Here is a 23,629-nt window from a genome sequence, read left to right on the forward strand (position 1 = left end):
TTGTTGGAGTAAGATAGAATCTCATTTTAGTTTTGATTTGCATTTCTCTAAAGAAAAAAAAAGATCGTGAGCATTGCCTTCTGTATCTGTTAGCTACCTGAATGTCTTCTTTAGTGAAGTGCCTGTTCATATCCTTTGCCCATTTTTTAAATTGGGTTATTTGTCTTTTGGTTGCTGAGTTTTTGCAGTATCACGTAGATTTTAGAAATCAGACGCTGATGGGAAATGTCATAGCTAAAAACCTTTTCCCAGTCTGTAGGTAATCTTTTTACTCTTTTGGTGGAGTCTTTGGATGAGCATAGGTGTTTGATTTTTAGGAGCTCCCAGTTATCTAGTTCCTCTTCTGCATTGTTAGTAATGTTTTGTATGCTGTTTGTGCCATGTAGTAGGGCTCCTAGCAGTGTCTCTATTTTTTCTTCCATGACCTTTATCGTTTTATATTTAGGTCTTTGATCCATTTTGAGTTTTTATTCATGGTGTGAGGTATGGGTCTTGTTTCATTTTTTTACATATGGACACCCAAGTGTGCCGGCACCATTTGTTAAAGAGACTGCCTTTTTCCCATTTAACTGACCTTGGGTCTTTGTCAAATATCAGCTGGTCATATGTGGATGGATTTATGTCTGGATTCTCGATTCTGTTCCATGGTCTATGTATCTGTTGTTGTACCAGTACCAGGCTGTTTTGACTACTGTGGCGGTATAATATGTATTTAACAATTTTTTTAAAGACTCGTAAGTGATGTTGTGTGGGAATGCCGGGATCCATGCGTTTACTGTCCTTGAGTGCCAGGATAGCTTGGTGGTGCTTTCTCTGGACATTGTGGCTATTTTAACTGTAGCCCCAAATTATTTTCTGCTTATAAAGATAGAAGTACTTTTTCCATAATGAAAATTTTGCTTTTTTTTTTAGAAGATGGACCATAAACTAAAATAGAATAACAGTTACTACTTTTCTAGTTTAGGTTTTGTTATTTTACCTACTCGTGTACATTGTTTAACTTGTTAGAATTCAGGCTTCTCTTTTGATATTAAAAGTATTTCGAGTACAAATGTCCCTGCTGTTTTAATAATGATCTCCAAAATTAAAGCAAAGCTTTAATTTTTAAGGTACTGGAAAATGAATTGTGAAATCTTTCAGACTCCAGGAAGGAAATGATTTGTTTCTGATGTACTAAACACAAAGAGGAACAGCTGCAGTAGACATGCTTAATTTCTTTTGCCAAAGATCATTGAAGAACTAATGAAAACATGAATAGGAAGGACAAAAATACATAAATGTGAAGACTTTGCATAAATGAGGAACTACAGAGTACCCATAAAAATTAAGTATATATGCACATTTGCACTGTGATTTAAAATAATTTTTTTAGGTGCGCATTTCTGGATGTATACCATTTGTCAGTGTAGTTGACTTCTCAACTCATCCTCCCCAATTGCAAAAAAAAAAAAATACTAATTGTTTGGAATATTAGCCTTAAATGATCTTGAAGCTTTGGATTATTACTTAGTGAAAATCTTAGATGTCCTAAAAGAACGTGATTACAGAGACTTCTCCATCCTTGTTTGACCTTTTGATTTTTCAATTTTTCTGCTCTTTAGCACTGTTCCTTCACTTGCTTATGAGAATTTTTAATCTTTTTGTTTAAATTGAATAGAGGTAGCGGGAAGTGATAGATTAAAAGGCTGTGTCATTTCACGCGTCATATCCCTCTTAAGGTCACTATGAGTCGTAATCGACTCGACGGCAACAGGTTTGTTCAGTTTTTGTTGTTGTTGTTAGGAAATTTAGGTGGCTAAGTGGATAAAGTGTTTGGCGACTAACCAGAAGGTCAGTGGTTGGAATTCCCAAGCTGCTCCACGGGAGAAAGATGTGGCAGTCTGCTTCTGTAAAGATGTACAGCCTCGAAGCAGTTCCACTCCGTCCTGTAGAGTCTCTGTGAGTTGGAATCGACTCAGTGGCAGTGGGTTTGGTTTTTTTGGGTTTTTAGGAAAGTTGAGAACAATGTTAAAATTAAGGCAGTTGTAAACCCAAATTTTTGTTGTCATTCATAAATTTATTGCTGGTGGAATACATTGGAAGTGATAATGACATTATGGTTCAAGAGCTGTCAATAGGTTAAGAGCTAGCCTTCCTATTTGAAGATCTGTGGGATTAGAACCTACATTTTCCCCCAAATGTTTTCATTCACATACCAGTACCTATGAAATTAAATGATGAAAAACACTTGGTCTGACTTTTTCCAATTCTCAGATTGAGGCCAGGCTCCTGTAAGCCTATGTAGGAAAGCACTGAAGTTTTACATAGGAGTAAAAGAGTTCTTTTTCGTCAGAAATAGCCATTGATTGGAAAATTTTCTCTGTAATCTTTAAAAAATTAAAAAAAAAACTTTGACTCTATGTTCTTCCTAATTATCACTCTTTCTCCTCCGTTTTATGGCCAACCCCTTGATATAAATGTCTCCTGTACATTCATAATATCTGTGGCCTTTTTTCCCCTTCATTCTTCCAGTTGCTGTAATAATAGGGCCTGTGCAGGTAACATAACACAGAGACTGTTGCTGATGTTGATGAGAACCTCCTCTTCACGGTTAAATCCACTGGACTCTTTCCAGACTGTGTCTTTGCCTTTCTGTAGCATTTGACTACTCTGTCTTGGAATTCACTCTTTGACTTCTAAAATATTCCAGATTTCTGGTTCTACTTCTGGGTCTTCCTTAGGTGCCGCCTCTTTGCTTGTCCCTTTAATGAGTGAGTATTCCAGAATTATGTTTCCTCCCTCATCTTACACTCCTCCTCAAGCTGTACTCCCATGGTTCTCATGATGTAAGTCTGGACTAGCGCTACCTCCCAAGCCTTAGGCCTTAATACAACAATTTCGATGTTGCTTGCATACCTTAGACTTACCATGTCCAAAGTAGAGCTTTTCTCTCTCTTATCCATTGTTGCAAAGTCTGCTTTTCCTCTTGAATTACCTATCTCAGTGAAAGGCTACCATCTACTCTGTTTCCCCAAGCCAGAAAACTGAGAGTCAGCTTTTGACTTTTCACACCAGAGATAACATTTAAAGACACTAAGGGGGACATGTCAGGCACCAAGTCGTAGACATTCTTGAGAGTGAGTTGTTATGCCCTTTATTTTTGAACTGGGAAAATAGAACCTGGTTTGACTTAATTCCTAGTACTCTACATTCAGCTAGAGGGCTTCAAAACAAAAGTTGATAATTTTTCATTGTCTGCTTTACTTCCTTTTAGAAACCAGATTTTAGCATTGAAACTAGAAAACAATATTTTCAGAAATTTAATCAGCATTGAAATCTAAATATCAGCTTTTCTCGTTTCTCTTTAGTGAATAGAGAATTAGTTAAGAATAAGTGAACTATGACTTCTTTTTTAAAATCCAGATCCGCACTCGAAGAGCTTTTATCAGATTGTATACGTTTTATGTGTTCCACAGTTAGGGTATCCGTATTGCTGGTTAAATTTGACCGGAAGAAACAGCATTTTGTTTATTTATTTATTTAAATAATCTTGTGCGTTTCTTCATCAACAACCAACCAGTGGAAGGCTGTGTCCATAGGTGGCTTTATAAATATTAATTTCTTTAGTAGGATTTCTATAAAATATAGCAACTTACAGTTTAAAAGATTCAATTTGATTAAAATGTTACCTTTTCAGTTTTACTTGGAAAGGTACTAATCTGTATTTTTTTTAATGCCGTCTTAGATTTTAAATTTATTTGAAAGCAAACACATACATATAAACTTTCACTTGTATGCAGCTAAAAGTAGGCCTTTAACAAATTGGGGGCTGTTACATTCCTCTTTTTAAAAGATTAATGATAAAGATAATGACAATTTAAATACCACTTCAGTGTGATACTCAAATACAGCTAATTGTTGATAGACTAGATGATTTTCACCCTTGAACCTGTCCTTCCTTAAGGACACTTTGCTGCTCTTAATTTTAAATATATTTTTTCATTAATGGTCAACTTGTAGCCATCTGAATAACTATATTTTGTGCCTACAATGACATCTCTATTGATTGCCCTGGTGGCACAAGTGTTTCAGAGACCAGCTGCTAACCACAAGGTCAGCAGTTCGAGTGACTGGACCAGCCACTCCTTGGAAGCCCTATGGGGACGGTTTTGCTCTGTCCTACAGGGTTGCTGTGAGTCGAAATTGATTTGACAGCAGTGGGTTTGGTTTTCGTTTTTGGATCACCCTGGTGAATTGACAGTATATTTTTTCTATTATGTATTGGTTTGGGAAAAATAGAGAAGACCATTTTTTAAGACAGGCTTAACAGTTTACCCATTAATGTTAAATAACTTTTTGTTTAATAATTTAGAGAATTTATAACATAGAGCTATACTGTCTAATACAGTAGCCACTAACCACATCCCATTGCCGTTGAGTTGGTTCCGACTCATAGCGACCCTATAGGACAGAGTGGAACTGCCCCATAGGGTTTCCAAGGAGTAGCTGATGGATTTGAACCGCCGACCTTTTGGTTAGCAGCCTGAGCTCTTCTTAACCACTGTGCCACCAGGGCCCCAGTAGCCACATGTGGACATTTAAATGTTAACGTAAAGCATATTCATTTAAATTAAGAAGTCCCTCAGGCACACTAGCCACATGTTAACTTGGTGGGTACCGTATTGGCCAGCACAGGTATATAATATTTTCATTGTCACAGAAAGTTCTATTGAACAGTGCTGATGTAGGAATTAGAAAAGGACAGAATGAGTTTAAAAAGTGAGTGCCTAATGACAATAGTCGTTCTTACAGTAACTGATCTAAATGCCTTACATTCGTTATTTCAAACTTGTATTTCATCCTTGTATAAGGAATCTTATAAGGCTTTGTCTTTTATTCTTGGAGAAATTGAGATTTAAAGAGGTTAAATAACTTCCCCAGAATCACAGCTGGTAAGTAGCTCAGCCAGGATTTGAACCTAAGTCTGCCAGAGCTTAGCTCTCCCATTCTTAAGGCTCAAAGCTCTACACTCAACCACTGCAGCCCCTACTACATATTGTGCTGCTTCTGGGCTCCTTCCACAATAATACTAGTAATCACCATTTGGACTTCTATTACGTTCTGGGAACTTCAGATGCATTTCTAATGCTGTTAGGTAGATATTAATCTCATTTTATAGATGAGGGAACTGAGGCTCAGAGGAGTTAAATGACTTGCTAAAGACAGTTTTAAAACTTGTGACTGAGCAGGGATTTAGATTTACTGTCTGACTGCAGTTCTGTTTTTGTTATACCAAGTTGCTTTTCTGATAGAAGCTTAACTGGATTTTATATAAATGGAGGTGTTACGTTATTCCTTCTAGAAGAACCTGATGCCAGCCGGTTTATATAGGTACACACGAAGGTCCTATTAGTTTTTATTTATAGGTATTGACTTCATGTTAATTAATGAAAAGATTTCATATGAACTGAGTTTTATTTTTAAAGTTTATAATCTCCAAAGAAGCTTTATCAGTTGTTTTCTCTTTTTCATTATCCTTACAGTATTTTGAAAGAATCATTATGTGTGGACTTTTTTGTTTTAGGAGGCAGTTCCCATGTTATACTCAGCAGATACTCACGGAGCATTGTAATGAAGTGTGGTTTTGTAAATTTTCTAATGACGGCACTAAACTAGCAACAGGATCAAAAGATACAACAGTCATCATATGGCAAGTTGATCCGGTATGTACTCCAGTGTGAGTGTTTAGGTCGCAAAAGGAGGTCATTTTGAGTCTAATTCTTTGACTATTAATTTTTAAAATATGCATATATAAATGGTATTCTTTTCTAAGTGCATTTTTTATCGTTTTTGTCACTTCTTACTTTCTCCTGTATTGTCTAGATATGTATGTAGATTACCAAAAAACTGCCCATCCCGTTGCTGTCAAGTCAGTTCCGACTTATAGCAACCCTGTAGGACAGAGTGGGACTGCCCCATAGAGTCTCCAAGGAGTGCCTGGCGGATTCGAACTGCCGACCCTTTGGTTAGCAGCGGTAGCAGTTAGCCGCTACGCCACTGGGGTTTGCACGTGTAGATTAGTTTCTAAGTTACTGAGCTGTTAATTGTGCTAAATCTGTGCGTGTGTGATTTTCTGAATAACCCTGTGAGATATGAACATCTCTTTTGGAAGGCTCCCATGTTGAAAGAACAAAAAAGGAGCCATAAAAGGAAAATTTTTAAAAAGAGGAGACTCAAATTTGAGAGCATACAGCAATTATTATGCTCCTGCAATAAGCTATGAATGATGAAAGGTAATTCAGATACGCTTTTTGCCTTAAAACAAGATTCTTTATTTTTTTTTTGGTACCATAGGCCTTTTTAGGAGTCCAGCAAACATATGAACTCTTCATAAGAATGATATTTTTAAGTGCAAAACACATTGGAAACTCAATTATATTGAATTATAGTTACCTAGGTAGTAGAAAAACAGATTACAGTGGAGTTATATGTTGCTTCTTTATTAACACATTAAATAACAAGTTCTAGCAGCAGATTATAACTACCAGAACTTTGAAGTAATGATGAGCATAAATGATGTTTTGAGATAATCTGCAACAACTCTAGTATGATATGAAAATATTTGAATCTCTATTGGTAACAGTCACAGATACTGCTAATACTCTTATGATTAATTGCCTGCGTTCAAGTTGGAAGGAAGTACTGAATTTCAGGTTGCAGTTAGTGACAATAAAGATGGGTCTTTTTCCCATTTCAGTTCGTGGACCACTGATTCTATCCATGGACCATTTCTTATAGATCTCAGGTTAAGAACTCCTGCTGAAGGAATGTACAGTTTAGAAAGGGAAATAAAGCACCGTAAAATCAGCATCCTACAGTATATATAAAGCATTACGAAAGCACCAAGGAGCTTTACATGGAGTACCTCATTGAAGAGGTAGCATTTGAGCTTCGTGTACATAACACAAGTGGAGCTCGGGAAGGGGCGTTGTAGGAAGGGAGGGGGCTTCCCTTGCCATTTCCCCTTTCCCCAAGATAAGATACTAGGATGAATAAGGTTAAAGAGTAGGAAATCAGACTAGAAAAAGAGTTTGGGTTCAAATCATGGCCTTTGAATACTACTCTAAGGAGTTGTAATTTCATTCAGCAGTCATTTGCAAGCCATTGAATTGTCTGAAAAGGAAAGCAACCGTATCAAAACTGTCCTTTACTAAGTTTTTCTAGGAGCAATGTGTGAGAGTCCCTTTATTTAGCAAGTATTTATTGAGCACCTGCTGTGTGCCAGGCCTTTTGCTAGGGAAGACAGACTGAGCACGTGACATGGTGTAATTGTGCTGTGGTAACTGCTGCGGGAGCTGGTGGAAGAGATCCAGCTGGAGAGCTGGGGAAAGTCAGAAAAGGAAGTCTTAGATGAAGAAGGGCTTAAAGAACTGTTCAGGCAACATTCGCTAGGAATGAATGGCCCTTGTGTGAAAGAAAATGTGGCTTGGGATTTGGGGGAAAGTTTTTGGTAAACTAGGAGATGAGGTTGAAGGAGTAAGTAGCAGTCAGATCAAGGGGGATCTTGTATGCTTTGCTAAGGAGTTTAGACCTTTATGCCAATATTTTCCAGAGCGTTTTTGCCAGAATACTGGCCATGCAGACTGTTAATAGGTGTTACGTATACAGGGCTTTTGTGGCCAGGTTCACCTAGGAAATGCAGAGTTAATGCTTATGTTCCAATCTGCAATATGGATGATTTTGGGGACCATGATTTTTAAACAGCTATACAGGGAGTCCTTTGGAATGGTTTTAATTCTCCTGGTATAATGGCTTTTTGTTACATCACATAGTATTTGAGAAAATTTGACACCGACTTATGAATGTTTGTTTTCTGTTGTGCTTTTTTTTAATAGAAAAAAGAATACAGAGAGAACCTTAAGATGTGATTGATGTCATTCTAGTGCCTGGTTTCCTTTAACAGTTTTTCATAAAACGAATTTTAGTCATTTTCCCCCCCTCAGAAAATCTAAGCAAAGTCATACCGATTCAATGAACACGAAATTTCCACTTTGAATAGGTAATGTTAGTTTGTAAGTGTAGTACTTGCAAAGATAGAGTATTGTCTCATTTTTTTCGACTTTGCTTTTTATAGAATCATTTTATTAACGTAGAAGAACAATTGTTTTTTGAGTCACATACTTCTGAATGACTTTGTCATCAATTTAGAAGCAAATCTTTGTGCAGAATCAAGAAAGCCACTATGAATGAAAGTTTGTCCCTCAAAGGTCTTGAGTAGTCAGAAAAACGTGACCTGCTTGATAAATTACGCACGCCACTCTGACCTGAGGATATTATTGATGTGCCTACTAACTAACGCCCTCTCCCCAAGAAGAGTCAGAAGGACTTGCATTGTTAACTATTCAGTTTTGTCAAAACAGTAGAGATTTGGACTAGAACATTGTATGAATGCTCAGACTTAGGGCCCAGTGAAGACACAAAATACAGTTAACACAATCCATTTGTCAGTGACATTTCTGAAAAAAAATCCCAACCTAATAACATCAGAGCAGTTCCAACTGCTTATAGGTTATCTCTGCTGGAATTTCCCATAGGCTCAAAACTGGACTCAGTAAGCCTTCAGACTTGAATCTAAAACTCATTGTTTTGTCCCACCTCTAGCCAAATTTTTACTTCTTCTATTCCCTGCCCACATCTATTAAACCAAAACCTGGAGGTTGTGTTTAAACATTTCTTGTCACATTCTGTGTCAGTTTTATCTCCCAAGCATTTTTTGATCTGACCTCTTTCAGTCCTGACCGTTGTAGTTTGGAACCTCGTTTCTTAACTGCGGCTGTTGCATTGGCACATTATGGGTTTCCTTATCCTGTATCTCTTCATTCTCATTCGTCTTCCATGTCGTTGTCTAAGTTACCTCTCCCTAAAGTTAAATACTGTTTTATGTATTCCCAGGCTTAAAATTTCAAGCGGCTGTCCACTCACAGGATAAAATTTAACCCTTTAGTCTAAAATAAACACGTAAAATTTCCCAGCCTTGTCACCTGCCACTTCTTACACTTGCATCCTACAGTTCAGTCTCCAGAGCCCAGAGCATGGGCTGAGTCCTGCAGCCCAGATTCAAATCCTGACACACACTATTAACAGAGGCAAGTTTCTAACCTTTCTAAACATTCATTTCCTCCTTTCATTACGTACCTCTCAGATTTGTGGGAATCGAGATATTTTTTGTGAGTAGGGCCTGGTATACTGATTAGCACTAAATTTAATTACCACTACGAAGTAGTACTTTTGCTGGTAGGATTATAAAATGGTACAGCCACTTTAAAAACAGTTTGGCATGTTCTCAAAGTAATAAACGTGGACTTATGATCTAGAAATTCTACTCCTCGATACCTCCTACAGAAGTGAAAACATACGTGCACGCAAAACCTTGTAGGTAAAAGTTCATAGCAGCATTATTCATAGTAGTCAAAATAAGAAAACAGCCCAAATGTCTATCAAGTGATGGTAGAGAAGCACAGTGTCAGTACCGTGAAATCTTATTTAGCAATGAAAAGGAATGAAGTACGGATACATGCTACAGCATGGATAAACCTTGAAAACATTGTACTGAATGAAATAAGCCAGTCACAAAAGGCCACATATTTTATGATTCCATTTGTATGAAATGTTCAGAATAGGCATAATAGTTGCCAGGGGCTGTGGGGAGAGGGGAGCCCTGGTGGCGTAGTGGTCAAGAGCTATGGTTGCTAACCAGAAGGGCATCAGTTCAAATCCACCAGCCATTCTGGGAAACCCTGTGAGGCAGTTCCACTCTGTCCTACAGGGTCGCTATAAGTCGGAATTGACTTAACGGCAGTGGGTTTTTTTTTTTTTTTTTTTGGGTGGAGAAGGGGAATGGGAGGTGGCTGCTAATGGGTATGGGGTTTTTTATGGGGGGATGATGAAAATGTTTTAAATTTATATAGTGGTGGTAGTTGTGCACTTTAAAATGGTGAGTTTTGTGGTATGTAAATTATATTTTAATAAAGTTGTTTGTTTAATAAGAGGTAGTAGCTCTGTGACACCCATCTGTTTTTAGTTCCCCTGAAAGGTCCCTAACAAATTCTCTGTTATCTTTATATTTCCATGCCACTGTGCCTTGTCTATAGCCCAAAAAAAAACCACCAGGGCTCCTTGTCTGTAGTAGATGCTTAATACGTATTGCAGTGTGAGTGAATCTTTATGAAGCAAACTGTTAGAGGTTCAGTTGGGGGAAAAATTGACGTGAAAACTTTTTCAGGTTAAATTGTATTAGCAAAGTATATCAGCCATTTTAAATTTTTGTGCTGGATAACAGTGACTTCAGGAATGAGAGTTAACTGAGTTATCTATTTTCTCTCCTAGGATACTCACCTGCTAAAACTGCTTAAAACATTAGAAGGACATGCTTATGGTGTTTCTTATATTGCATGGAGTCCAGATGACAACTATCTTGTTGCTTGTGGCCCAGATGACTGCTCTGAGCTTTGGCTTTGGAATGTCCAAGTGAGCAAGTTCCATCCTTGGATTAGCCTTTCATTAAAGCATATTCATACTGCATGTATTCATCAAAATTTTGTTCTTGTTCATCAGTTGAACAAGACCATTTAACCCAAGTTACTATAACGTATCTCTTACAAAAGATCATTCTTCAAGCGGCTCACAAGTGTCCAGATTTATACATGTAAATATTATGCTAAGCATAATAGAATTTTTGAAAGATCGATACGAGTGTTTTTGAGAATGTTATACTTTGTACTATGGAATTTATACTATTTATTACCATGGTTCTTGCACCTCACAAAGGATTTTATAGTTGTTTTTGCACAGTTTCACAGTTGTGGATGAAATTTGCCTTTCAGGTGTGAAAGCTTGGGCATCAGACCAAATTTTCCGTTCTGATGGCAGTTGTACCATCTCCTTAAACCCAGTATTTAATATTTTATTCTGAGCTAGTTTGGTAAACCCACATGGTATTTTGAGTACTTCCTATTAGGGTTTTTTTTTTTTACTGTTTCTGAATGAAAATTTGAACTTTGTTCAGGGCCTCATTTTAGAAAAACTTAGCGTTATATTTACTCCATTGTTTACAGGCCATGTTTTGAAGGCCCTATAGTTACAATTTTAAAAAAATTTTTTAAACTTATATAAACTGACAGGTTAGATGATAATCTTTTTGTTTTGTTTTGTTTTATAATCCCTAGGCAAAAAAAAAAAAATAGGCCAGGCTGTGGGTTAGATCTAAAAGTATAACTTGATGGGTAGGATTTTGAGTCCAGGGACCAGTAAATAAGTTAATCCTTACAAAGAGTGTGAAGATGAAGCTCCACAGAGAAGACTGAAAGAATCCAGATTTGTAGAGGGCAGAGTGAATGCTGAGATGGGCCGAAGAGGATAGGCCAAAATTCTCATTCTGTCATCTGCATATTAAAACCTTACTGCTTAGTTATCTCCTTATGTTTCAACCCTAGCTTTTTATTTAAAAATTTTTCAAAAACGTTGAAATTTACAGTGATGACCTGTATGCTCACTACCCTAGGTTCAGCAGTTGTTTAATCTATTTCAAGATTTTTTTGTGACATTGTGTGTATATATACATACACGCGTATATGTATGTACCTGCATACATACGTACTCAACGCATATATCCATATTCAAAACATTTGAAAGTAAATTCCAAACATATTTACCCCTAAATACATAAGCAGTATCTCCTAGAAAACGACATTCCATATAACCAATACTATATTATGTCTAAGCACATTAACTCCAGTTCTGTAATGTTTAATACTCATTTCGTAATCAAAAATCCCCAGTTGTTTAAAAGATCTCTTTTATGCCATTTTTATTAAAGCAGACTTCAAGATTCACACGTTCTATTTGTGTTCAGGGAGTAGCAATGCATAGAATAGAACACGTGGCCTTCTCTCAATAAAACATAACTTGAAGTGAACCTGAACTAACAATGAGAGTTTTTTTTCCTATTAAAAGCTTTTTCCCCCTCCTCAAAAGGGAGGAGGTATGTAATCTAAATCCTGTAATAATGTTGTTAGGTGCCGTGGAGTCATTTCCGACTCACAGCAGCCCTGTATTCAATGGAACAAAACGCTGCCAGGTCCTGAGCTGTCCTCACAGCGATTGCTGTGTTTGAGCCCATTGTTGCAGCCGCTGTGTCAGTCTGTCTCCCTAAGGGCCTTCTTTTTCAATAACCCCCTACTTTAACAAGCATGATGTCCTTCTCCAGGGATTGGCCCTTCCTGCTAACATGTCCAAAGTACGTGAGACAAAGTCTTGCCACCCTCGCTTCTAAGGAGCATTCTGACTGTACTTCTCCAAGATAGGTCTGTTTTTCTGTCAGTCCATGCATATTCAGTATTTGTCAACAGCGTAATTGAAAGGCATTGATTCTTCTTCAGTCTTCCTTATTCACTGTCCAGCTTTCACAGGCATATGAGGTGACTTGGGTTAGGCACCTAAGCCCTCAAGGTGACATCTTTGCTTTTTAACAATTTAAAGAGGTTTTTTTTTGCAACATATTTGTCCAATACGGTACGTTATTTGATTTCTCAACTGCTGCTTCCATAGGCATTGATTGTGGATCCAAGTAAAATGAAATCCTTTAACAACTTCAAATCCTGTTAATAGTGACTCTTAACGTACAGTGCCTATGTTTTCTCACAGTGTTTGACTCTGATTACTTTATATATTTAAACTTGTTCTAAGAGGGTGGCCTTTTACGGCATTTTCAATTGTTTCTTTTTGTTTCTAGGTAGGTTTCTAAGAGCCTCATATACCCACTATACTGAGCATCACAGGAGAAATGACCGTTTCTTCCTTTATAACTTAATGTGTTAACATATTTGTGAATAGAAAAGAACTCTAAGACGCTAGCTGTTGCATGTATATTTGTGATTCTAAAGTTTTATTTTAACTGCTTCTATCAAGTAACCCAAAATGGTAAATAGATGAGCATAGTTAACAGTTTGGGGGAAGGATTTAGATAGCTGATTTTTTTTTTTTTCTTAAGTGTAAGGGCAACATCTAGTTTTCTATTTATGTGCCCTCTTTGTTTTTATTACTTGCCCCCATTTCCTAATCATGCCCTTTGTTTTCACTCTTTTATTTTTACTTTTGATTACCCATTTCTCACAGGAAGGTATGCCCATGTACTTTTTATTATACCAAGGGCAGCTATTATCTCTCAGATCCTGTTTCTAATCCATGAGCAAAATGGAATCAAGACTAGATTAAATGGTATGTGTCTCCCTTCTAAGTTGAATGACTTAGAAAACCTTCACAGGAGGATACCTGAGGGTTGTGACCCCTGAATAGCCTTGCTTGGTTGGGAATGCTTTAGAATGGCTGTGCTAAAACAGTACAGAGTTCCTTTTTCTTTTCTCTTCTTTCAAAATAAAGTTACATATTAAAAATAATTTTTAGTTTTCTCTTCCCGTTTTCCCTACTACATTTTGAGCGTTTTAAAATATGAAATTTAACATAACTTAGACTCCGTACACCCTTGGCTTAGTTTAAGGACATAGCTTTTCTACTCATTAATTATGTTCTTGAGGAATTGCTATTGCGTTAACTGCATTTTTGGAAGAAAATTTGTGAAGAACTAAGATGACAAGTGGAAGCTCAGAGGAATAGGTTTGTAGCCTTGAGCTTTTCATCGTCGTGCTTGAGAAAAATTACATGTTTCAGTTTATGAATGCAGTGGATTTAAGATGAGGGTTTACTGGAGTTAATCTCATCGTATCTGTATTTTGGGTCACCTCTGCCAGGCATTGCTCAACCCCTGGCTTTGTCTTTTAAGTCTTTTCTCTTCTGAGTGCTGTAGTGTTTCTTATAAAGCTAGTTAAAACAATTAATTTCTCTAGTTAGGAATACCAAACTAACCAGATAGCCAGTTATTTTTTTTTTTTTCTTTACACATTCCTTTTAGTGGGAGCTCTAGAATGTCTTATCCATAGTTTTCTCTCTTTGTAGACGGGAGAGCTAAGGACGAAAATGAGCCAATCTCACGAAGACAGTTTAACAAGTGTAGCTTGGAACCCAGATGGGAAACGCTTTGTCACTGGAGGTCAGCGTGGGCAGTTCTATCAGTGTGTAAGTATTCAGCGTCCCTTTCTGAGTGTCTGCTGAGTCAAAAGCAAATTTGGTTGTGTTGAAGTAAAGAAGTCACTTGACTGAGTATCCGTTTTAAAATGCACTGCATGAAGACCTGCTTTGCCATCTTCCTGGGTAAGCGCTGCCTGGTGGAACTTCCCATGGTGATGGAAATGCTCTATAGCTGTTCCGTCCCATATAGTAGCCACTAGCCACATGTGACTGTGGAGCACTTGAAATGTGGTCAGCGTGTGACTGAGGAACTGAGTTTTTACTTCAATTTTTTAATATTTAAATAAACACATGTGGCCAGTGGCTACTCTGTTGGACATCATAGTCGTATATCAAACTTAAGTCAAAACAGAATTGTATTTAACGTGCCTGTGTAACAAGATCAACAAAATTAAGCTATTGAGGTTTTTTCCTTTCTTTTTTTCTATCTTTCTTGCTATTTCAAGTATTAGACAAAGTATAGACTCTGAGTTTAGTAAAACTTAAAAAAATTATGTTGTACAGTGTTTTCGTTCTCCTAAATTAGTTTATAGGAATGAAAAGATTTAGTATTTAATTTCCTTTAAGGTTTTTAGCCCTTTGAATTTTTATATTAAAAAAAAAATTAACACAATGCTGAATGTCAGTAGTAGACATGTCCTAAATATTTAAGGAGTAAAGATCACGATGAGTGAGTGCTACCAGAGAACTTTTCCATCTTTGTCTGAGTTTTCTGATTGATGCCTGCCTGCTCTGTTACATTGGATTGTTGGATTGGCAGAAATGAGTGATAGGTAAGAAGTCTGTGACATGCTAAACTATGATGCAAAGGCAGTACCGTTTCTGTTCTAACTGGATTCTGTATTTCATACCACTGCCTTGCATGGTTCAAGACACGTGGGTTCAAATAGACTCCTAGATTTATTTTTAAGATCAGAAGGAAACAAGCTGATAAACTGCATCATATCATGTACAGGAAGCTAAAGATTGCCTGTCAAAAAAGACTTTTTATGTAGCCATTAGAAGTTAATGGACTTATTAAGCTGGCCCTGAAACACTTGGAATCTAATGTTCTATTATCTCGGCCTGGTGATAGCCATTAGATTTTAATTCCCCGGGTGCAAGAAAACCATGTGTGCTGCTGCCATCTGTGCCATCCCGTACAGTGTTTGAACTTGAGGATACAAAACTGGAAGTCTCTTGTCTGTGAAACGGGGATGGTAATGCCCCTGCATCTTTGAATATTTCATGAGATACAGTAAGAGCTTTGACCTGTAGACCGTGTTACTGATTTAGCTGCGTTTTATAAAGCGTCATCATGGATTCCTAAGTTCTATTTAAAGCTATAATTAATATTTTAAGTCATGTTTTTCCGTATCACAACTTCTGAATATTATAAGACAAATCCAAATTTAGTAAACTTTTAAGTAATGGTTAATTATTTTCCAGTGAAGGTTAGATCTTTACTTGGAACCTAGGGTTTTTTCTTTCTTTCTCTCTTTGTACTTATTTATACACAGTAGGTTATTGAGGATTGATTTACAAAAACCCCTTGCCCCTACCCCCTTAGGTATTGTTGTAATGAGTTTTGACCTGTACTCAGATTCTCATAACTAAAAACATTTCTGGAATAATTAGGTCGAGATCAGTCTCAGGAAAAAATAAGCTATCACTCAAAGATATTGCTAAGAGATGCTGTTTGTGTGCTTCGTTGGCTTTGAGTGCTGTTCGGTAGCGTTAATAGCAGTTTTCTCCTGATCAGGATTTAGATGGTAATCTCCTTGACTCCTGGGAAGGGGTGAGAGTGCAATGCCTTTGGTGCTTAAGTGACGGGAAGACTGTTCTGGCATCAGATACACACCAGCGGATTCGGGGATATAACTTCGAGGATCTCACAGATAGGAACATGTAACTATTTTCTGTTTCTATAAAACAGTGATTATCTGATTTATATTAAAGTGTCGAGTTTTTGTTATGTTTTTGGTATTGGTTTGTTTAATAGTTCGGATTGTGGGTGGCTAGTCAGGTGGTATTTAACCCGTTGCTATCGAGTGGTTTCCAACTCATAGCGACCCTGCAGGCAGAGTACAACTTCCGCACAGGGTTCCCAGGGAGCAGTTGGTGGATTCAAACTGCCGATCTTTGGTTGGCAGCTGTAGCTCTTCACCACTGCACCACCAGGGCTCCCAGGTGGTACTTAGTAATGGTTAACTCAGATTATTTTACGGTATATAGCAGTGATTGTAGGCAGAATTGTGGTGTGGAACATAATTAGCTAGAAGATTGTATATTTTAATAATTCGAATGCCTTGATTTTTAGTACAAGGACATTGTATATTTTAATAATTTGAATGCCTTGATTTTTAGTACATTGCTTTTGACAAATTATCTTTTGGTTACAGAGTACAAGAAGATCATCCTATTATGTCTTTTACTATTTCAAAAAATGGCCGATTAGCTTTGTTAAATGTAGCAACTCAGGTAAGTTTAGTAATACAATTCTTAGAAAAATCTAGCTTAGTTCAGATTTTATCTTAGTTAGGATTTTTAGTGTGTATGTACATAAGCAGGAAGATTTCTGTTTATTTTTAAATTTTATTGCATGTGTTTGCCCTTAAATGAATCAGCCATAAATTTAGCAGAACATTGGCACTTTGCATAAATACAAGATGAAAAATGTTCACAGGTTATGTTTTTAAAATTCTTCTGAGGCGAAGTAGAATAAATACCTATGTTCTTTTTTACCTGCAGGGAGTTCATTTATGGGACTTGCAAGACAGAGTTTTAGTAAGAAAATACCAAGGTGTTACGCAAGGGTTTTATACAATTCATTCGTGTTTTGGAGGCCATAATGAAGACTTCATCGCTAGTGGCAGTGAAGGTAAATGTTTGTAACATTATCACATATGCTTATGAATTTAATTAAAGCTCTGTGTTTTCCTCAGTTTGTGAAGGTAGTCATGTCTCAAAGCAGATTGAAGGTGTTAAAAATTCTGTATGTTATTTATCCGGTACACTGTTAATTTCCCCTTTTTTGGGACCGGCTTTCGAGCCCTCCATATTGTCCTGAATAGTGCCCTTTTGGCCGTGGGGAGGCGTGTTTAGTGACTCTGTCACATCAAGATTTAGTTGAATCATCATGCTTTCATATATTGACTCGTTTTTTCATGGGACTGGCAATTTTTAGGGGTTGGTAGTGCCTAAAATGTCATGGCTAATTATGATGTTTTATGTGAACCTGGATAGACCTTCAGTATTTCTTCAGTGGCCATAGAAAATTACTCAGTTTGATAATTCTTATGGTCTCAGAAAAGCTGAAAGTATGAGAATTGGCTCTGCTACCCTTTTGAATAAACTTACTATTCGCTAGTCTAAAAACATCCATATGTTAGGCAGGCATATGCCTAAAGTATTTCGTTTGATTTACAATACAGACTTTAAAATATGCAGACACGGATACGTGAGGCAATATCAAAATTTAGGGTACTTTTTAAGGTGGTAAGAACATAAATAATGGCAAATCAGTACAAATTTTCATTCAACAAATTCGAGTACTCACTATATTTTTCTAGGCCCTATTGCAGCAAGTCAAGTCACTTTTAAAAATACGGAATCTAGCTTTATAAGATACATCAGGCAGTGGGTTGTGTGGTGAACTCTTGGTTCTGTTCCTCTTATTGTCTAAGACGTATACTGCATCCTGACAAAACTTGGTATTAGTAAGAGGATCACAAAGTAGCGTGAGTTTCCCTTTGTGAATAACATGTATTTAAGGATTGGGACAAAGAAAGACAGTTAAGGGCTTCAATTTTAATATAAAGCATAGGAGTTTATTCTTTCTTCACCCAAAAATCATAGCGTCAGGCAGGACTGGGAGGAGAGGAGAGTGGCTTTTTAGGTAATAATTGTGAGTTCATTTCTTCAGTCAGCAGTCCCTTTTACCTGTTAGTTTAATCCTGCCATCATCTCCCAGATTCCACAGTCCACATTGGTTTTTAGTTGACCTTTCCTATAGTTTAAATGTTTTCTACTTGCCCTTTTTTTTCTTTTTTTTTAAAGCTGTTTCTGCTCTGAGATGTCTTCCTCTGTTTCTGTTCAATCCTGCTTCTGTGGGCTTTTTCCCCTCCGAATTATGCCTCAGAATTCCCCATAGCTGTTTCTAAAAATAACATTTGCCCTAGAGGTGCTTAAAAATATATAGGGTTACCCCTGTCATGGATGATGGCAGTTTTTCCTTTTAAGCCCAAACCAATTTAGAACTAAATCTGATGAATAATGTAATTAAACTACATTTTATTCTGCTTGGGGCTAAAAGTGAGACGTAACTATGAAGTAAAGAGATTAGTTTTCTTACGACTCAACTGGTTTAGAATGGTTCTAAAGAATGCTTTGAATACCAATTGGATGTTTAAAAAAAAACCATTTGTGGTCGAGTCGATTCCAACTCATAGTGACCCTATAGGGCAGAGTAGAACTTCCCTATAGGATTTCCAACGCTGTAAGTCTTTATGGAGGCTGACAGCTACATCTCTCTCCTAAGGAAAGGCTGATGGATTTGAACTGCCAGCCTTTTAGTTAGCTTAAACACTGTGCCACCAGGGCTCCTTAATTGTATGCAAAACAACCAAAAAAAAACGTTGCTGTCAGGTCAGTTCCAACTCAGTGACCATATACCCGTTGCCATCGAGTCAATTCTGACTCATAGTGGTCCTATAGGATAGAGTAGAACTGCCCCATGGGGTTTCCAAGGAACGGTTGGTGGATTTGAACTGCCGACCTTTTGATTATTAGGCAAACTCTTAACCACTATGCCACGAGGGCACAGTGACCCTATAGCAACCCCGTAATTGGATATAGTGGGTATATTATCTTCCAGTATCACTGCAATAGTCCATTTGTCATTTATTTACAAGGAATATATTTCATGGTCTACAAATCCGCAAATGTGTATAAAAATAAAGCAGTATAAACCCTGTGTAAAAATAAAGCAGTTAGGAAACCTTTCCCCAAAAAGAGTTGTGCCTTTACCCAAACTGTTTTATTGTGCTGATGGTAATAAAGAAAAACTAGACTTACTTTTACCTTTGAATAAGTACTGGATTTCCTAGACTGATAGAGCAAGTAGAGCCTTATCATAAAGCCCGTCATCCTGACCTTGGCTTCTTCAAATCCTAATTGTCACTGCCTCTTCAGAAAATATTCTCCTTTGTTATGTGTTTACAAAACATTTTCCTCCAAATATAGACAGCTTTCAATTGAATTCACACTTTTCAAGCCTATAGTATTTCTCCTTTGTGAACATCTTTAGTTTAGGAGAAAACACCTTTATTTTCCTAATTTCCTTTTAGGCAAGAAAAAAATTATTGAACAACAAATTCAGCATCTTCAGTTAGTGCGTTTATCTTTTGCTTCACAAAAAAAGTTCAAGTACCTTCCTGGCTTTTTATCTTTATGTTGGGAATTTTCAACCAGGGCATATTCCCACACCGCAAATTAATTACCTTTCACCACTCTCAGGTTTCCTCAGCTGGCAGCACACCCCCAGAGAATTCCCACATCGACCACATAGTTGAGTAATAACATCGTCAGATTGGACACTTAATTCACCCCTATTCTGCCCACTGTTCAAGAGCCATCACTTAGACTTAGTTAACTATCTCTTCATGGTGATATGTGTTGTTTACATGTGCTAGACTTAGACTGTATTCAAAACACCTTTTCATATACAAACTTATTTAATCCTCACAACAACGTGGTGAGGTAAGTTGTTAACGTTTTACAGATGGAGAGTTCTAGAGAGTGAGTAACTGGCCCAGCGGTACACAGCTAGTCAGTGGTAGGGAGAAGGTTTGGCATTAGGTAGTTTTGACTCCAGAGCCCATGCTTTTAACCGTTGCTCTGCAGTACTCGGTTATTCATTTTGAAGATTGGTTCATCACAAGCAAAGTTGTGGGAATGTTTGGTTTTCATGGTCACTTCATGAAATTATAAATAGCCTACCACTAAGCCATATCATGATGCAGATACAGGACAGTGTCTCAACTCACTAGTAAGCTGTGAGCCGGGCTGCCTGCATTGAGTCGCAGCTTTGCCATTTACTACCTCTGAACCGTGAGTAAGTCACTTCACCTCTCAGTGCTTCAGTCACCATCCATAAGGGATAAGCATGGTACCTCGTGGGATGGTGGTGAAGGCTGAACAGTTAGTACACGTAAAGTACGTAATACCTAGGTCTTCATAAACAGTAAAGATTGAGCTGTCATCTTTATCGTTACTTTTTAATTTAGATTCATTGCTGTTCTGTCACCTTAAGATTCCATAGAACAACAAATGCCAAATATTTATCCTGTTTAAGCTGGATTTGTTTACAGAGACCTTGATTTGTTTTATTACTTATGTATTGACAGAATATTTCAGGTAGATTTTTTGGTGACTCGATGAGAGCTAATGACCTTTAACAGAAAAAATAAAATGTATATTTTATTAAAATGGCTTTGCATGATGTAATATGTTAAACTATTCATATCTCATATTCTGCCTTCAAGGTATAGTAATCAAAATCATATGTTGTATGCAAAGCTTTATATGATAAATTTAAAATCGGTGGGTTTTGTTAATGTAAAACGGCCCCTAACTCTTCTCTGAATTACTGTTTTTCAGATCACAAGGTTTACGTCTGGCACAAACGCAGTGAGCTGCCAATCGCAGAGCTGACAGGGCACACACGTACAGTAAACTGTGTGAGCTGGAACCCACAGACTCCATCCATGATGGCCAGTGCCTCAGATGATGGCACTGTTAGGATATGGGGACCAGCACCTTTTGTAGACCACCAGGATATTGAAGGTAACACCATTGTACAACCTTCCTGTGTTTTTTTCTACATGAAAACACTACTTTGCTTCTTATAAACCTGCAGCACTTTTAAACAATAATTTATTTAAAATGTGGTATAAAACCCAGTGCCGTCGAATTAATTCTGACTCTTAGCGACCCTTTAGGACAGAGTAGAACTGCCCCATAGAGTTTCCAAGGAGCGCCTGGTGGATTTGAACTGCCGACCCTTTGGTTAGCAGCCATAGCACTTAACCACAGCGCCACCAGTGTTTCCGAAAATGTGGTATATGATTTATTTTTTCCTCCTTTTAGAGATTTTTACCTTATCTTACCCCATAGTAGGAGTTTGTTTAAGCTGAGATCCAGTAGGGTTTTTGATTTTCGCTTGTTTTTTTGTTTGTTTGTTTCGTTTTTCTGTTTGTTTTTTTAGTGATAGTGGGGAGAATAAGTTGGAATATGCTACCGTATTGACCTCCAGTTAGCTAATTTAGTAGTCTTCACTTTAAAAATCTTATAGAAAAGATTTTCTTTCATGCTACCTAAATGTAATTTTTGATGAGCATTTTATACTTAAGAAATAAATAACTAATTATGGTATACATGAGAACTAAACCAGCTGCCATCAAGTCGATTTCGATTCATAGCAACCCCATGTGTGTCAGAGTAGAAGTGCGTTCCATGGGATTTTCAATGGCTGGTTTTTCGGAATTAGATTGCTAAGCCTTTCTTCTCAGATGCCTCCAGGTGGACTTGAACCACCAACCTTTTGCTTAGCAGCCAAGCCCGTTTGTCATTTGCACCACCCAGAGACTCCACGTGAGACTCTGGCCAGTATGTAACTTTGAACAACTTAGAAGGTTTTAATGACTTGGTTAGTGATACTACTCTAAAAAACAAACATGTTAATACCGTGTAGCATGTTACCACGAGCTATGCCTGACAGGCAGGGAAAGCGTAGAGAACTAGAGTTTACTACTCTGTACCTGTGTGCCAGGCAGCATGCGAGAGCCTTTGTGTTCATGACCTGGTGTAAAATGTTCATCATCCAGTAAGAGAAGTATTCTTATCCTCATTTTTAGAGCTGAGGACACCGAAGCATGGCAGGGTCAATTAACTTGTTGAGTGCTTCAGGTTTTCACATCCAGGTCTGAAAAGATTGTTTCCACTGCTTTGAGATACTCAGAGTCCCTGGGTGGCACAGACAGTTGAGCACTGGGCTCCTGACTGAAAGAGGCGCCTCCGAAGAAAGGCCTGGCAGTCTGCTTCCAAAAGGTCACAGCCTTAAACACCCTGTGGAATGCTTCAGTAGGAAAGACGAATAACTGCTGTCGGTTAAGTGATTCTTGGGGGGGGGCGGGGTAGCATGTATGGTTTGAAAAAGTATATTCTCCGCACTCTTTTTTTTTTCTCTTTATGATACAAATTCTAGAAGATTTGACCAGATCTTATTGGCAAGTGAGGATATGCAGCCAGAGGCGAGAGTATGATGAGGAGTGTGTAGGTCAGAAAGCTCGAACTGCTGCCCCTTGCATGGGACCTTGATGGGCCGTTTTGTATTTGTAGATTCTTCATGGCCTTCTAACACTCCTCTGGGAAGTCAACTAAGACCAGAAACATTTCCCTTTTGTCATCCTGTTCAGGTTTCAGGGCCCCTAAGATTCTTTGGAGCTCTAGTGCTGTGATCATATGTGCTTCTCTGTTAGTCATTGGGAAGTTGTTTCTTCAAGTAAGCTTATTTGATTTGAAGAAATAGAAAATATTAGGTATAGAGTAACAGATTTACTCAGTCAGTGGATTTATTTGGGGGGTACTTTTGAGAATATGCGTATGTCTATGTTTATGCCTCCACTGTGGTGGGATGTTTGCGCCTTCACTGCTGTTTGGGGAATTTAAGTCAAGTGGATGCTCACTAACGTTGGGTGAGACAAATTTTTGGCCCACTGGTAAGATCTGGGTCCAGTTCAGCAGCTTTCCAGTGTAGTTTGGCAATACAGGTATAGCCCTAAAAAGATTTTCATTAGTAGGAAGTAGGAAAACAACTTCTAACCAGATAGTAGGTCATATGCTTTTCATGCAGACATCTTCTGGTTTTCTTCCCCAAGGAGGAAAATCATTTTTTCAAAAGTTACTGCCGTTTGGAGTAGAAACTTTGAAAATTATAGATAAGTCTGAGAAAATGATATTTACATAAGATACTATAAATCATTTAAATAAAAATACATCACCTGACAACTTCATTTCCAAAGAGAATTTGCTGACCTTTAAGTATAACAGTAGAGTTATACACTCTGTGTGTGTGTGTGTGTGTGTGTGTGTGTGTGTGTGTGTGTGTGTGTGTGTGTGTGTGTGTGTGATGTATAAAATGGAGCACGATAAAGGAGTGAACCTTTAGACTTCAGGCTGAGTGAAAGAAGCCAGACACAAAGATGACATGTTGTGTGATGCCAGTTACGTAAAATGGGCCAGAATAGGCAAATCCAGAGAGTGAGAGAGAGAGTAGGTGGGCGGTTGCTTGGGACAGAGGGCGGGGCGGGAGGGAAATGGGGAGCAATTGGTGCTGGGCGACAAGATACTCTGAAGGCGATTGTGGGGATGGTTGTACCGCCCTATGAATATAGGAACATTATTGAATTGTATATTTTAATGGGTGATTGTATGCTGTGTGAATTATGTCTCAATTATGCATTTACAC

At 37.7% G+C, this 23,629-nt stretch overlaps 1 protein-coding gene across 5 annotated transcripts in view; it reads left to right on the plus strand.

Moving 5' to 3' along the window:
• WDR26 (WD repeat domain 26) overlaps nucleotides 1-23,629 on the plus strand; it is a 42,313-nt gene that overhangs the window by 14,168 nt on the left and 4,516 nt on the right. For 4 of the 5 annotated variants that reach the window (XM_064276837.1, XM_064276838.1, XM_064276835.1 and 1 more), the window contains exons 7-13: nucleotides 5,564-5,702; nucleotides 10,366-10,506; nucleotides 13,990-14,109; nucleotides 15,863-16,008; nucleotides 16,503-16,581; nucleotides 16,852-16,981; nucleotides 20,761-20,946. In XM_064276837.1, the coding sequence (XP_064132907.1) occupies nucleotides 5,564-5,702; nucleotides 10,366-10,506; nucleotides 13,990-14,109; nucleotides 15,863-16,008; nucleotides 16,503-16,581; nucleotides 16,852-16,981; nucleotides 20,761-20,946 (941 nt within the window). Of the gene's footprint in view, nucleotides 1-5,563; nucleotides 5,703-10,365; nucleotides 10,507-13,989; nucleotides 14,110-15,862; nucleotides 16,009-16,502; nucleotides 16,582-16,851; nucleotides 16,982-20,760; nucleotides 20,947-22,068; nucleotides 23,447-23,629 lie in introns of those variants that run through there. The other variant, XM_064276834.1, reaches the window with a different exon arrangement.

The sequence above is a fragment of the Loxodonta africana genome, chromosome 25 (assembly GCF_030014295.1).
Source record: "Loxodonta africana isolate mLoxAfr1 chromosome 25, mLoxAfr1.hap2, whole genome shotgun sequence".
NCBI lineage: Eukaryota > Metazoa > Chordata > Mammalia > Proboscidea > Elephantidae > Loxodonta > Loxodonta africana.